The following is a 14,433-nucleotide window of genomic DNA, read 5'->3' on the forward strand; positions in this document are numbered from 1 at the left end:
ACTGCTGGGGGTGGCCCCAAAACCTAAATAAAAAAGGAAGGAGTAATGACAGCTATGCGATATTGCCTCAGCCTGAAACAATTAGGGGCTCAATAAATAAATATTGAGTAAGGTAAAAGGTAAAGGTAAAGGTCCTCCAGTTGATCGTCGATTTGCTTAAGCGGGCCCAGTAACGTCTCCATTGGAGACTTTGTTGTTACTGTGTCTGGCATATCGAATACTCTCGGTAGCTTGCCGGGCTCTCCGAGAGGGGTGCCGGGCAATGAATGAATTTGATTTAGAAAAGAGACCTACAGACAATAGGAAAGGTGACTTACTATTCCCTCAGACACACCAGATCTTTTGTCTTAAGAGGATGAAATGATCATTATTTCCCCTATGAAGAGCAGCGATCTCATTCCTGGATGGTCTCCAACATCATCATTAGAAACATGATACTGTTCAATTACTCTCTGGTGCTATTCCAGTGCTGTTATGTAAATTTTCTAATTGGTAGTGGCTATTTTATTATCATAGTATAATAATGCTGATAAAAAGCATATTAAAACACAGTAAGTAGCAATAATAGCACATTTATATGGTAATTATAATAAATATGACATAGATATAATAAGTTACATACTAGCAGCAGCAATACAATAAAAACATTTGTTTGACATTGGATATTTGCCAGATAGTGTGCATTTTATCTATAAAAATCTCATTTATTCCGCACATGCCAAAGTTAGGAAATGGGTATTCTTTTACAGATGAAGAATTTTAGGTTTAAAGTAGTAACTAACTGCTCCAAGTGACACAGCTTTGGTGAAAAGACAGGGGAAGGCAGCCAAAGTCTATCTGACTCCAAAGCCCATGAGCTTTCCATTCTGGTACTGTGCTTCTCAACAATCTAATAAAACACAAGGTCTGTCCAGTTCCTTTACAAAGGACCCCAAAGACCCAAGGATGATGTGTACACTGAGAACGATACTTCTAAAACTGTGAGATGGGAAGGAGCGAGAGTGGGACGTGAGGAGCTGGCATCCTGAGACTCACCAGGATACAGAGTCAGAACTGCTTACTCTGCCCTCCATGCCATGCCTTGACTCCGTTAGCATTTAATGTTTATGGTTTCTGATTATTCGAGGCTACACTTTGGTTTTTACCGAATTTGTTGGCCCTTGCTCCTCCTCTGCTAGTGAGGTTCACTGGTGAAGCTATGAGACCACAGGAGACCTCTGGAATCTCCCGCATCAACGTGGGTCCAGGTTTCAAGGGCTCATAGATAGGCCTTTACCTTTAGTGCCAGGCGGCTGTAGGTTGTCTCCAGTCAAGGAACACCAGCCCACAGGGAAGATGTCCCGGGAGTCGAAGCGGCACCAGTAGTCAAAGGCCCCTCGCCACCCATCAAAAGTGACAAGCACCTCTGAGCCCCGCACCTCCCCAATAGTGGCTGGGCAAATGAAATGAGGGTTCTTCCTGTCCACAGCTTCTAGCTTCATTCCCATTTTGAAGAAGTTGTGGGAAGGCGATGGCGGTTCCTAGATGAGAAACAGAAATATACAGACCTAGACGCAAAGAGAGAGGCTATGAATGCCCAAAGATGCTACCTTGTTTGGATGATTGTTTTTAAATGACTGCTTATAAGATTTATAAAGAGAGTTAATGAATTTTTCTTTTCATTTTCAGGGGGACTTTCAGAAGCGCTCAGGGGACCCAGGGGCTATTCAGCTAGTGTTTGTTTTGAATGAGTTTCAACTATTTTGTTAATCCTAACATTTTCACATTTTGGCTTCAGATTGTTTTTTAAAAAACAAAAGGCAAAAAAAAAAAACTCCATAATTGAATTCCCTTTCATGGCCTCCCTTATCCCATTCCTCACGTATGCTTTTATTCTTTCTTACTTACTAGCATATCTATTTGTATGCCGAAATGTTTTACATTAGGGTCAAAGAGATAGCTCAGTGGGTTGGAACACTTGTTTTCCTACTGGAGGTCCAGGGTTGATCCCCAGCACTGTGTGGTCCCCTGAGCACCTCCCAGAGTGACCCTGAGCACCACCAGATATGGCCCCAAAACAACAAAATTTTAATATAAATGTAATACGGTACATATCATTCGGCAACTTTCTATTTTTGTCAATGAAATTTAGCATGTTGATCAATTTAGTTCGAGTTCATTTTAACTGCTAGTGGTATGTTTTAGCTGCTCACAGTATTATATGGACATACCACAATTTATTCTTTCTTTTCTGATGAGCATTTCAGGTGGTTGTTTCCAATTTAAATCGTTGCTTATTTCAAGAATTTTAATGGCTAGTCTTGCACTTGTTTCTTTATACACGTGCCAGAGGGTATGTTTAGGTCAGAGTTTCTCAACCATGCCCCTCCAGTGGCCCCTCCCTGTGGTCACCCTCTCTACCTGTTCGTCCACCAGCTTAATGCTAGGGTACCCTTCACCTGTGGTCTCCTTAGAATATCTTGGGGGCCCACAGAATGGTGATATGACTCCCTAACTGAGAAACAGTGGTGTATTGTCTACACATATGTATAAGATAGCTGTATTACAAGAGATATAAACATCTTCTTTATTAAACACTGTTGTCTTCCCAAAAAGTAGCAGCATAGTTGTAGCATATAACTGTACACCTCTCCAGCAGTATAAAAACTTCTTGGGTGATCAATTCTTTAAAAAAAAAAGTTGCATAGAAAGTTTTGAAAACTGTATCATATATTCTATTCCATTCCGGGTCTCACTGTATGATCCTGTACAATAATACAGTCTTGGTAAATATACACTCTTGGTAATAAAATTTCCCAATTTTGTTATTCTTTAAAACTGATTTGACTATTCTTTCCCTTACTATTTCAAATAAACTTCATAATCAGCTTTTCAAGCTTCACAGAAAAGTCTTCTTGGGGGGCTGAAGTGATAGCACAGTGGGTAGGAACCTGCTAACTCAGGTTTGATCCCCGGCATCCCATATGGTCCTTTGAGCCTGCCCAAGTTATTCCTGAGTGCAGAGTCAGGAATAACTCCTGAGCACCACCGGGTGTAGCCTCAAAACCAAAAAGCAAAAAAGAAAAAGAAGAAAAAAGGAGAAGGTCTACTTAGATTTTGATAGAAATTCTAGTGAATTTACAGATAAAGATGCACAGAAATAACTTTGGCCTGTCTGAATCTTCCCAATCATGAATATAACATCTTCTATTTGTAATGCATTCTTTAATGTAGTTTCTTCTTCAATAAAGAATTTTCACTTTTCTTCATAAATATATAATGCTCCTCACTAACATTTTCCTATGAATGTTTAAAACTTGTTGCAATCATAAATGGGTCCGTGTTTTTAGGTTTGTTTTTCTGTGTCCAGGAGTTGGATACCGCACCCAGCAGTGCTTAGTGCTTACTCCTGGTTCTCTGCACGGGGTTCACTTCTGAACCATGCTTTGGAGACCATATATAGTGCCAGGAATCAACCAACTTATTACTGATTAGTTTCTGTTGATTGACACACCATTTCCCCCCCATCTGCTTACTTTTTAATTATTGAAGGTTCATTAAGAGATTCCCTCGTCATTTTAAAAACCTGTCAAATTTTACTTTATGTAATTCAAGGCAAAGTTTTTAAGAACATGTATATTTATAACTTTGATTTTCTTGGTGAAACTGCGTTTTTCTTTAAATCATTAGATGGTGACCTCATTGATACTTTTTAGGTCTAATTTCAGTGTAGCTAATACCCACTTTCTTTTGATAAAGATCTGCTTCCAAATAACTTTTTGTATTCCTTTGCTTTCAATATTTTGCCATATTTTGTGTGTCTCTTGCCAATACTGTGTTCTGATTTAAAAACAATCTATTAGTTGATTAATCTGATGAGTTTAAGCTTATTTCTTGTGATAAGTTACGTGCCAAAGGTACTACAATATCTGATTTCTACTCAACTTGGTTTTTCTTTCTTCTTTTGCATTCAACTGAATTTTCTTCCCATTTTCTCTTCCAGTTGACTTGAATGGTAATCAACTGACCTAGAAGACCATGGAGCTAGCTCAAGGGCTGAATGCATGCCTTGCCCTAGCTGACCATGAAGACAGTTCAAGGGCTGGAGAGCAGGCCTGGACCTAGCTGACCATGGAGATGGCACAAGGGCGGGAGTGCATACTGTGCATGTAAGAAGCCCCAGGTTGTTACCTGGCCCCCCATTCCCTTGTCCCATTCCCTTGTCCCCTCCCTCAGCTCCTTGGGAAGTCCCCGGGACCAAGCACTGAGTCACAGGCAAGAACTGCTAGGCTGAGTGGCCTTGGGTCTCCTTAAGTACTTCTTGGGATGCCCCCACCATAGTCTTTTAGCAGATCTCCTTAGATTGTAACTGCAGTTATATTAATTCTAAAACCCATCTTTATCTCTAGTCTCAAACCATACATGACTGATAATTCTGTTTCACATTCTTATACTGCCAATTAATCAATTTGATGGAATCAGTTTATACATTTAAAGGCAAGGCTTGATTAACTTTACCCATATGTTAACTAGTCTTTTTCCTTTACCAATACTTCTTGCATCGTAGTCTTATTTTCTGGATTCAATTACTTTTCTTGAAATGTATTTTTTCAGTTATCTTTTACCTGATATGTACATATATATATATTTATCTACTGGTATTTGTTTGTTTGACAATGTCTGTGTTTTATGTACCTTCTGAATTAACAAGATACAATATTCTAGGTAGACATTTCTTTTTCCTCAGCACTTTGAAAATATTGTTTTATCGTATTTTGGCTTCTACTACTGATGTCAAAATCATTTAGAAGGTATTAAATATGATTTTTACTTATACCATAGTGTTTTAAGGTTTTGTATTTCTTATTACACGCAGAAAAGTTACTCATTATCTTTCTAAATACTGCCTCTTTCCTGGTTCCTTCTAATTATATCTTAAATTTAATGCTCAACTCATATTGGGCCTTATAATGTTACTTAGCTTAATGTTTCTAATAGTCACCCACATCTTTATCTCTATGCTGTTTTCTGGGGAAATCCTTTGCAAAGGTTTGTTTGTTTTTTAATTAATTCTTCATGCATTTTTGAATTGCTTATGCAATAACCTACTAATATTCTGTCTCAACAGCTAAATTTTATTTCTAAATGTCAAAAAAAGTTTTCCAAGTCCAACACTTTAAAAAATAGTTTGAGAGTTTTAGGGGGCTGGAGCTATAGTATAGTGGGCAAGGTACTTGTCTTGCATATGACCAACCTGAGTTTTATCCACAGCATCCCATATTGTCCCCTAAGCCTGTCAGGAGTGATTCCTAAGTACAGAGCCAGGAGTAACCCCTAAGCATCACTAGGTATGGCCCCCAAACAAGCAAACAAAAAATAGAATTTTAGGTCAGAAATGTAGTTCAGTGGCAAAACACATGCCTATGCTTTTGTGATATGATGGGTTCTCTTCCCCAGCACTGCCCTTAAAAATACATAAATTTGAGCCAGAAATACAGTACAGTGGGTAGGGTGTTTGAATACGGGTTTGATCCCCGGTACCCCATATCGTCCCCTGAGCTCCCACCAGGAGTGATCCCTGAACACAGAGCTAGGAGTAAGTCCCAAGCTACCACTGGGGTGGCCCCAAAACAAAACCAAAATGGATAAATAACAGGGTTTTGAACTTTTATCATTAAAAAAAAATCCCTTCTTCTTAGGGACTGGAGATCTTCCAGTGGTCAGGAGACACACTGAACCCATGTTGGGCCCCCAGTACCATATGGTCTCTCAGCGTACTGCTGGGGCAGCCCTGAAGGCCCCAGTGCCTCAGCACCACTGGCGTGACTCTGGCAGTCCCTGCCACTACAGGCCCCAGCTAGCACCACATCCTTGGGTTCTAGCATTGAAAACTGCTGGCCAGGTTGTCTGAGTACCCCGGGCCTCTGAGCACTGCTTGGGAGTCCCTGCCACGCCTCTCCCCTACCACCATCACTTCTTTTTATTCTATAATTACTTTTTCCAATACTTTGTTTAAAATCTCTGGGGAAGGGGGGTTGTTTTTAGGTTTTTGGTCACACCCCGTGGTGCTCAGGGCTTATTCCTGGCTTTGTGCTCAGGGATAATTCTTGGAGGAACTTGGAGGACCAGATGGGGAGCTGGGGATTGAACCTAGGTCAGCCAGGTGCAAGGCAAGTGTCTTACCCACTGTACTATTGCCCTGACTCCTGTTGTTTCTATTACCTAAAAATTTTGGGGTTATAAACTGTACTGTTTGCTGCAGCTACTGATGTTTCATCGTGCTCCACTGGTTCTGCAAGTTTCTGAAAGCTTTGCAGTTCTGGATGGAGTGCTCATCCTCAGTACTACTTCACTTGGGGCTTTTATGACACTTGGGTTGTAAATCTCAAGACACTTTCATTTTGCTTTATTTGGGAACCCAGAAATATTTCCTTATTAGAGTTCCCAGAGAACACAGGTACTATCTCTGCACTCTGACTCCCACAGGAGTGAGGTTCCACTGCCACCCAAACAGGGCTGCAGCAGAGCTGACCCTATCAGTGTGACACTATTTTCACCGAAGAATGCAGGAAGAAGCCGATCTGGGTTTTGATGCTTTGGTCTGAGGTGCATTTCCTTGCCTTGCATAGGCCCATGACCTCAACTTCTGTGCTATTATGGTTGTTCAAAGACAAGATCCTTTGACCAGAGGGACGTACGGGGGCTAAAGTGCTTTGCTTTTACGAAGTCGACCTTGGTTGGACCACTAGCACCACATAGTATTCCCTGAGCCCTGCCAGGAATGATCCCTGAGCACAGAGCAAGGAGCAGTCCCTCCCTGAGCACTGTTGAGTGTGGCCTCCCTCCAAAACAAGGCAAGATCCTTGGGGCTAGAAGGATAGTTCAGGGCTCAGGGGTGCATTCTTCGCATGCAAAAGAACCCCATTTCTATCACTGGCACTGTCTGATTCTCCATTTGGCTTTAGTGACCCCCAGCTCTGCAAGGCCCTAGCATTAAAACTTTCAGAACTACTAAGCATTGCTGGGAGTGACCCCAATGAGTGGCCTGAGCACTATCCGGGAGCCCCCAATCCCTTAAAAAAGGGATTTCCTTTTTCTTTGGAAAATAAGTCTGGCAAAGTCCAGTAAGGTACCTGCACACTTAGTATCCAGACTTAACAGTCTGGATTCTCCTTTTCGCTTTGGGTTTTGGAGATCTTAATCACTAGTAAATTCAGCAAACATAAAACATATTTGCTGGGATTTGGAGACTTTTGTAGTTAAAGGGTTTTTAAGTTGTCCACTACATTATATTCTTTTTTTTTTTTTTTTTTTGCATTTTGGGTTATACCTGGTAATGTTCAGGAGTTACTCTTGGCTCTGCACTCAGGAATTACTCCTGGTGGTGCTCAGGGAACTATATGGGATGCCAGAGATTGAACTCAGATTGACTGTGTGCAAGGCAAACACCCTCCTCACTGTACGATCGCTCTGGCCCTACATTATATTCTGAGAGCTAATGTGCTCTCAGAGCTTAGACTTACAAATTTGCGAAGGCAATTCTAATTCTACCCCCTATTTAATAACTTTAACCTCACTCATTAAAGCATTCAGCTGAGAAGAGACTTGACTGCCTCAGGTTGTGGATCACTGTTCTCACTCTTACTAGCCATGTGGTCTTGGGCAAGCTCTTCATTCAAAAAGGATTTGTTTCCTTAACTAGTAAGTAGAAATAAAAATCTTATTTTCTAATGCTAACAGTGAGTATTAAATGAAGTAGTGTATATAAGTCCCAAATACACTTTAGACACTGAAAACAGTGTATCTTCCCTTTTCTGTTTAATACTGGTTGCCTGAAGCACCAAGACATATCATAAAAATACCTTCCTCATACATAGCATTTTTATGTTTTACTAATAAATACATTTTAATTTTATAACCCTCTAAGGTAGAGAGAATCCTACCTTATAGAGGAGGTGAAAAAAAGGTGCAGCTTATAATTGGCAGAGAGAGGAGGCCCCAAAACCAGGAATCAGAGAAATCTACTATTATTCTCCTGGAATAACTAAAGTACTAAAAATTTCTTCCGCTAAACTAGTTTCTGAGAAAGTATCCTCGTGTCATAAATATAATGTGCATATCAGAGGCTCAATAATGAAAAGAATGTAGGCATTTGATCTTAAGCAGTTTGAAGTTGGTGATATCTGAGGGACACCATACCTTGTGAAAAATTCTGATGGGAGCCATCTCTGCTCCATTTAGCGTCTTCAAAAGGAACATGGGCCAAGAAGAGGCATTCAGCCGAAATCCTGCAGCAAACATAATGGGCAACAGATAAAAAAATATGTTCAAAGGGAATGGTGATAGCAAGTGTTCCCTTGGGAATCCAGCTACTCCTGCCACAACCTATGCTGTGATAGTTATGGAATCCTAGACTGTTAGGAGAGGACGTAAAGGTTACGTAGAAGAAATGCCTTGCTGGATGACAAAAATAAGGCACAAAACAGGGAATGTAACTTGTCCGTGCAACTGTAATGTTGCAAGGAAAGGAGAGGATCAGAGCCCCAACCAAGTTTCCTGGCTCCAAGACAAGGATTAGCGAATGCCTAAAAACTTTGCTTGGAGATCCAAAGTAGGTGTGAGGTAGGATTTAAAAATGCTTAGAAATTATTCAGACAGTAAGATTATCTCTTAAGAAGACACCAAATATATGAGCAGATAAGCATAATGTAAAAGTGAATCGTATTGGATTATCACAATATAACTATTTCCCTTTCTCTCATTCTCTCATACATATGTGACCTACAGACACATACACCTAGAGTACCAAGCATTGTTTTGATGCTTATTTTTATTCTAAAAACTAAGGATCAGGCAATCGTGAAGATGAAAGTGAGAATCCTATCCAAACTATTCATTTTCCAAAAGTATAAATGAAACTTTGAGAGGCCAATTGTCCACTGTCATTCAGGAAGTCCTCATTGAAAGGAAAGTACCAATGTCTTGCAGTGAGAGCACCTACAATCTGGCTTTAACTCTATCCTGAGATAACAAAATTTTGCTCGTTTTTGACAGTCTGCATACCGATTTACTTCAGTCTTCCAGTCCTGGCTAATAAACAGATAGGTTGCAATTAAGATATGGGGCAGAAAATAACAATAACAATATCTGATTTGGGGGCTGGAGCGATAGCACAGTGGGTAGGGCACTTGCATGGGTTTGCCTTGCACGTGGCCAACCCTGGTTCAACTTCCAGCATCCCATATGGTCCTCCAAACACCGCCAGGAGTAATTCCTGAGTGCATGAGCCAGGAGTAACCCTTGTGCAATGAATGCTGGGTGTGACCCAAAAAGCAAAACAAAAAAACCAACATCTGATTTTACTGATACCGTGTGGTAAACAACTCAGTGAGGCAGATACTAGTTTCATTTCATAGATAATGAAAGGTTATCTTTTATTTTTAAGTAAATTCTTAAGATTTCAAAGTCATAAAATTACAAAAATAGGGTCAAAGCTCAAGCAGTTCTTTTGCAAACCACAACACCCAAAAGGAGAGAGAGAACAAAAGGGAATGCCCTGCCACAGAGGCAGGGTGGGATGGGGGGTGGAGAGTGGGAGGGATACTGGGATCTGTGGTGGTGGAAAATGGGCACTGGTGGAGGGATGGGTATTTGATCATTGTATAATTGAAACCCAAGCACAAAAATTTGCAAGTCTACAACTGTACCTCATGGTGTTTCACTAATAAAAGTTAAAAAAAAAATCTCAGGCAGTGTCTGACTTCTGAGGCCATACTCTTAGCTGCTACACACTAAACCTCAATGTACAGGTAAAGTGAAAAACAAGAATCAGTTTCTGGAATGAACAAACTAACAGTCATAATTTATTAAGGGGGAAGGTGTGAGACAAGAGAAGAAAATGGAAATAAAAGAATTATCATTCTATTTCATTTCAACCTTTGGCAGGAATGCTGGTTGAGCCACGCTTATCAAAGTCTGAAGATTTCTTGGGATTCTGCATACAGATGAATGACAACATGGACATGTTTGTATCTCAATCTTGAAACTGTTATTCATCATTTCCTTTTAACTTGCCTAGGTATTTAGTCCCTTTTGGAGAAAAAGAAATCGCTCTAATTCTTTGTGACTTGATGGCAAGGCCTAGTATAGTATTCTGCCTGGATATGGAATGGAAACTAATGCCCGCCCTCCAACATCCTGGATTAGTGGATCAGAGAGACAGTTCACAGGGCTGAGTTCAGCAGGCACATGTTTGATTCCGAGCAATGCAGTACCCCTGAGCAGCAGCAGGAGGAGACCCCAAGAACAGAGTTGGGGTAGCCCCTGAGCACCCCCTGCTGTGGCTCAAAAACAGAAAAACAAAAGATTCCAAACTGGAATCCTGTGTCCAGAAACAACATCAGCCCTCAGGCATCTAAGTTTTAGGAGCCAGTATTTCCTGTCACCTCCCTTTCCCCACCGGGAGTAGTTTTTATACTCATTGTCAAAGAAGTCTTGACTATTACTCTATATATGATCATGGTAAACAAACTAAGTTCCTCTCCAAAAGTTCAGGCCTATTCTGTGAGGCAGAAAATCACTTTATTTATTTTTATTGAATCACTGTGAGATAGACCCTTACAAAGCTATTCACGATTAGGTTTCAGTTGTATAGTATTCCAACACTCAACCCTCTACCTGTGTACATTTCCCAGCACCAGTGTCCTCAGTTCCCCTCCCATCACCCCTCATTCACCCACCCCCAGTCTGCCTCTATGGCAGGCTCTCTCTCTCTCTCTCTCTCTCTCTCTCTCTCTGGCATTGTGGTTTGCAATACAGATATGAAAAGTTACCAGGAATATCCCTGTAACACTTTTAACACTCAGTTCTTGTCCAGCATGGTCATTTCCAGCTATTATTGTCATACTGGTCCCTTCCCTATCTTAGCTATCCTCTGCCCCCACCCCACACACACTTATAGTTCATATACCACAAATGAATGTAGTCGTTCTATATCTGTCCCTCTCCTTCAGACTCATTTCTTTTTTTTTCTTTTTCCATTTTTTATAATTTTATTTATTGAATCACCGTGAGAGCAGTTACAAAGCTTTTGGGTCTAAGTCTCAGTCATACAATGAAACACCCGTACCTTCACCAGTGCCCATTCTCCACCACCAAAAATCCCAGTATACCCCCATCCCACACCCTCCCCCTGCCTGTGGGGCAGATGATCTCCACATTACTCTCTCTCCACTTTAATCACATTCAATATTTCGACACCAGACCCACCATTATTTGAGATTTTACCCCAACACTCAGATCTGCTGAAAAGGCAACAGTAGACAATTTGTGTTCTATTGCTGGTTATGAATAACATATGATGTCGTGTGGCTGCAGTAGGGCCATGTGGTTTTGAAATTCTGAAATTTTAACTCTTAAATCAGGAGGGATTTCTGCCAAAAGCCACTGGGTTTAGAGATCTGCTCCTGAGTCTCTGGGATCATGGCTGTTGAGCAGCTTGATAAGGAGCCAAAGAGGCCATTCACGGGCGATGACTTGGGGTCTCATTGGGGTGGGGAAGACAGGCCCGGCTCTACCTCCCCCCCCATCCCGTGAGACCCAACAAGTTTTGTCACTGCGGGCCCAAGCCTGACTGTCCAATGGCCTCTGGAGGATGACAGCCACCAAGTCGCCAAGAGGGAGCAGGCGGAGGGACAGCACCCATTCCCCCCTGGGGTGGCCCGGCGACAGTAACATACTGTGGAGTCCGGATGCATTTCTGCCAAACGCCACTGGGTTTTGAGATTTGTTTCTGAGTCTCTGGGATCAAGTCCATTAAGCAGCTTGATCAGGAGCCAGAGAGGACGTTTGTGGGCAATGACTTGGGGTCTCGTTGGGGTGGGGAGGACAAGGCCGGCTCCACCTCCCCCACTCATCCCGTGAGACCCAACAAGTTTTGTCACTGCGGGCTCAAGCCTGACTGTCCAATGGCCTCTGGAGGATGACAGCCACCAAGTCGCCAAGAGGGAGCAGGCGGAGGGACAGCATCCTTTCCTCCCTGGGGTGGCCCGGCGACAGTAACGTACTGTGGAGTCCGGATGCATTTCTGCCAAATGCCACTGGATTTTGAGATTTGTTTCTGAGTCTCTGGGATCATGGCCGTTAAGCAGCTTGATCAGGAACCAGAGAGGCCATTCGTGGGCGATGACTTGGGGTCTCGTTGGGGTGGGGAGGACAAGGCCGGCTCCACCCTCATCCCGTGAGGCCCTGTGTGTCTCGTCACTGGGGGCCCAAATGTGACTATCCAGTGGCCTCAGACGGATGGTGGCCACTGGGCCGCCAGGGGGAATAGGCCAAGGCACGAAACCTATTCCCCCCTGGGTTGGCCCAGCACCGGTAGCCTACTGCAGAGACCAGACGCATTTCTACCTAAAGCCACTGGGTTCTGAGATTCGTTTCTGAGTCTCTGGGATCATGTCCATTAAGCAGTTCAATCAGGAACCAAAGAGGCCTTGCCTCCAATTATATAGCTGAGCCCGAGGTCGTTTGTGGGTGTGTCTCCCACATACCTAACTTTTGGCCGTTTACTTTCTTGGTAAACTTTGCCCCAAGTTTTTGGGGTCTGGCCAAAGGCACAGCAGCAATTTTGGGGTATCTGGAAGCCTGAAGGTGCCATGAGGCTGCTGATGCACTCGCCTCACAGGTACAGATTGACCTGCTGGCGGCACCATGCCCCCCTGACTCATTTCACTCAGCATGGTACTCTCCATTTATAGGCACTTTTCATGATTTTATTTTTCCTAACAGCTGCATAGTATTGCATTGTATAGATGTGCCATAATTTCTTTATCCATTCATCTGTTCTCGGGCACTCAGGTTGAATAACTCTCCTTAGATTAGGCAAAGAAGCCCAAATTGAGACCAGATTTTCCAGGAATGGTTCACTATACATATGGATAAAGCAAAGAAAGGCATTTCTAAAGAATTGCTTCCTACACCCATGAGCCCGGCAAGCTACCGAGAGTATTCGATATGCCAGACACAGTAACAACAAAGTCTCCAATGGAGACGTTACTGGGCCCGCTCGAGCAAATCGATGATCAACGGGAGGGCCTTTACTTTACTTTACTTTACCCATGTATGCAGGAAGGAGTTCGGAAGGAGAGACTTCATACTGAGAAAATTCAGAAGCCTGCTTGATTCCCAAAAACTAAGCACCTTGCTATGCAATTCCCAATTTCATATTTTAGGAATGAGTTGCTGAATGGTTTTTATTTTGTATAGAACTTGAGGAGATCTAAAAAAATCCTTTCAAGTCTGGGAACTCTTATTACTGTAATAGTGAATATTTAGCATCTGTTACATAGAAAACAATTTACATATAATTTCCTACTAGATATTTGGAATAATACTATGGATATGTATTATTATCCCTAGTTGCCGATGATAAAACAGAAACTTAAACTAGCTCATCCAAGGTCCTAAAAGGAAATGAGAGAGATGAAGTCTCATACATGATGGTCTCGCAATGAAACTCGTGGTTCTTTTTGTTATTTGTTTTTTGAGTCATACCTGGCAATGCTCAGGGGTTACTTCTGCTCTGCATTTAGGAATTACTTCTGCAGGTGCTTGGGGGACCATATAGGATGCTGGGAATTGAATCTGTGTCAGCCACATGCAAGGCAGGTGCCTAACCTGCTGTCCTATCACTCCAGCTCCCTAATTCTTAAATATTATTTTTACTAACTCCTACCAGTTTCATCAAGAGTAGGACAATGCGGAAATGTTATCAACCAAGGAAATTAATTTCTTCTTCAATCACTAAAGTTATGTGGAACAACCTCTCCCACTGTCACTGTCACTGTCCTCCCGTTGTTCATCGATTTGCTCGAGCGGGCCCAGTAACGTCTCCATTGGAGACTTTGTTGTTACTGTGTCTGGCATATCGAATACGTCACGGGGAGCTTGCCAGGCTCTGCCGTGCAGGCGAGATACTCTCGGTAGCTTGCCGGGCTCTCCGAGAGGGGCGGAGGAATCGAACTCGGGTGGGCCATGTTGGCTGCATGCAAGGCAAACGCCCTACCGCTGTGCTATCACTCCAGCCCCAACCTCTCCCAATACAAATGAAATATTTTTATATTATAGAAGACAAACTGAAGCCCAATAAGGTTAAGAAATGTGTTTATGGTTATGTATGTTGCTCATGTAGTGTTGGGGCAAGAGCCCCAGGACATCTCCTCTGGTACCCTTCACTACCCTGCAGAGTAAACACTTATGCACATATCGCGTGCTGGGCTCCCTGGGGAAAGGAAGTTAAGAACGGTCATCTCGTTTAATTTCTACTACAACTTTTTGAATTATTTATAAGTAGCTCTGGAGCCAGAATGGCTTGAATCGAATCTAGCTTTGCCTTTTACTAGATGTCTAAATGTTTTATTAATTTGTGTAAATGTTTTATGAATTACAAAATCTTTC

At 42.2% G+C, this 14,433-nt stretch overlaps 1 protein-coding gene across 1 annotated transcript in view; it reads right to left on the bottom strand.

Annotated features, from left to right (window-relative positions):
* The window catches only part of SCMH1 (Scm polycomb group protein homolog 1), a 170,052-nt gene that overhangs the window by 82,633 nt on the left and 72,986 nt on the right, over positions 1–14,433 (bottom strand). The window contains exons 6-7 of the mRNA XM_056123374.1: positions 8,179–8,267; positions 1,277–1,520 (exon numbers count right to left, since the gene is read on the bottom strand). Coding sequence (XP_055979349.1) covers positions 1,277–1,520; positions 8,179–8,267 — 333 coding nt within the window. The remainder of the gene's footprint in view (positions 1–1,276; positions 1,521–8,178; positions 8,268–14,433) is intronic.

This window comes from Sorex fumeus, unplaced genomic scaffold, assembly GCF_029834395.1.
Source record: "Sorex fumeus unplaced genomic scaffold, SorFum_2.1 ptg000047l, whole genome shotgun sequence".
NCBI classification, from domain to species: domain Eukaryota; kingdom Metazoa; phylum Chordata; class Mammalia; order Eulipotyphla; family Soricidae; genus Sorex; species Sorex fumeus.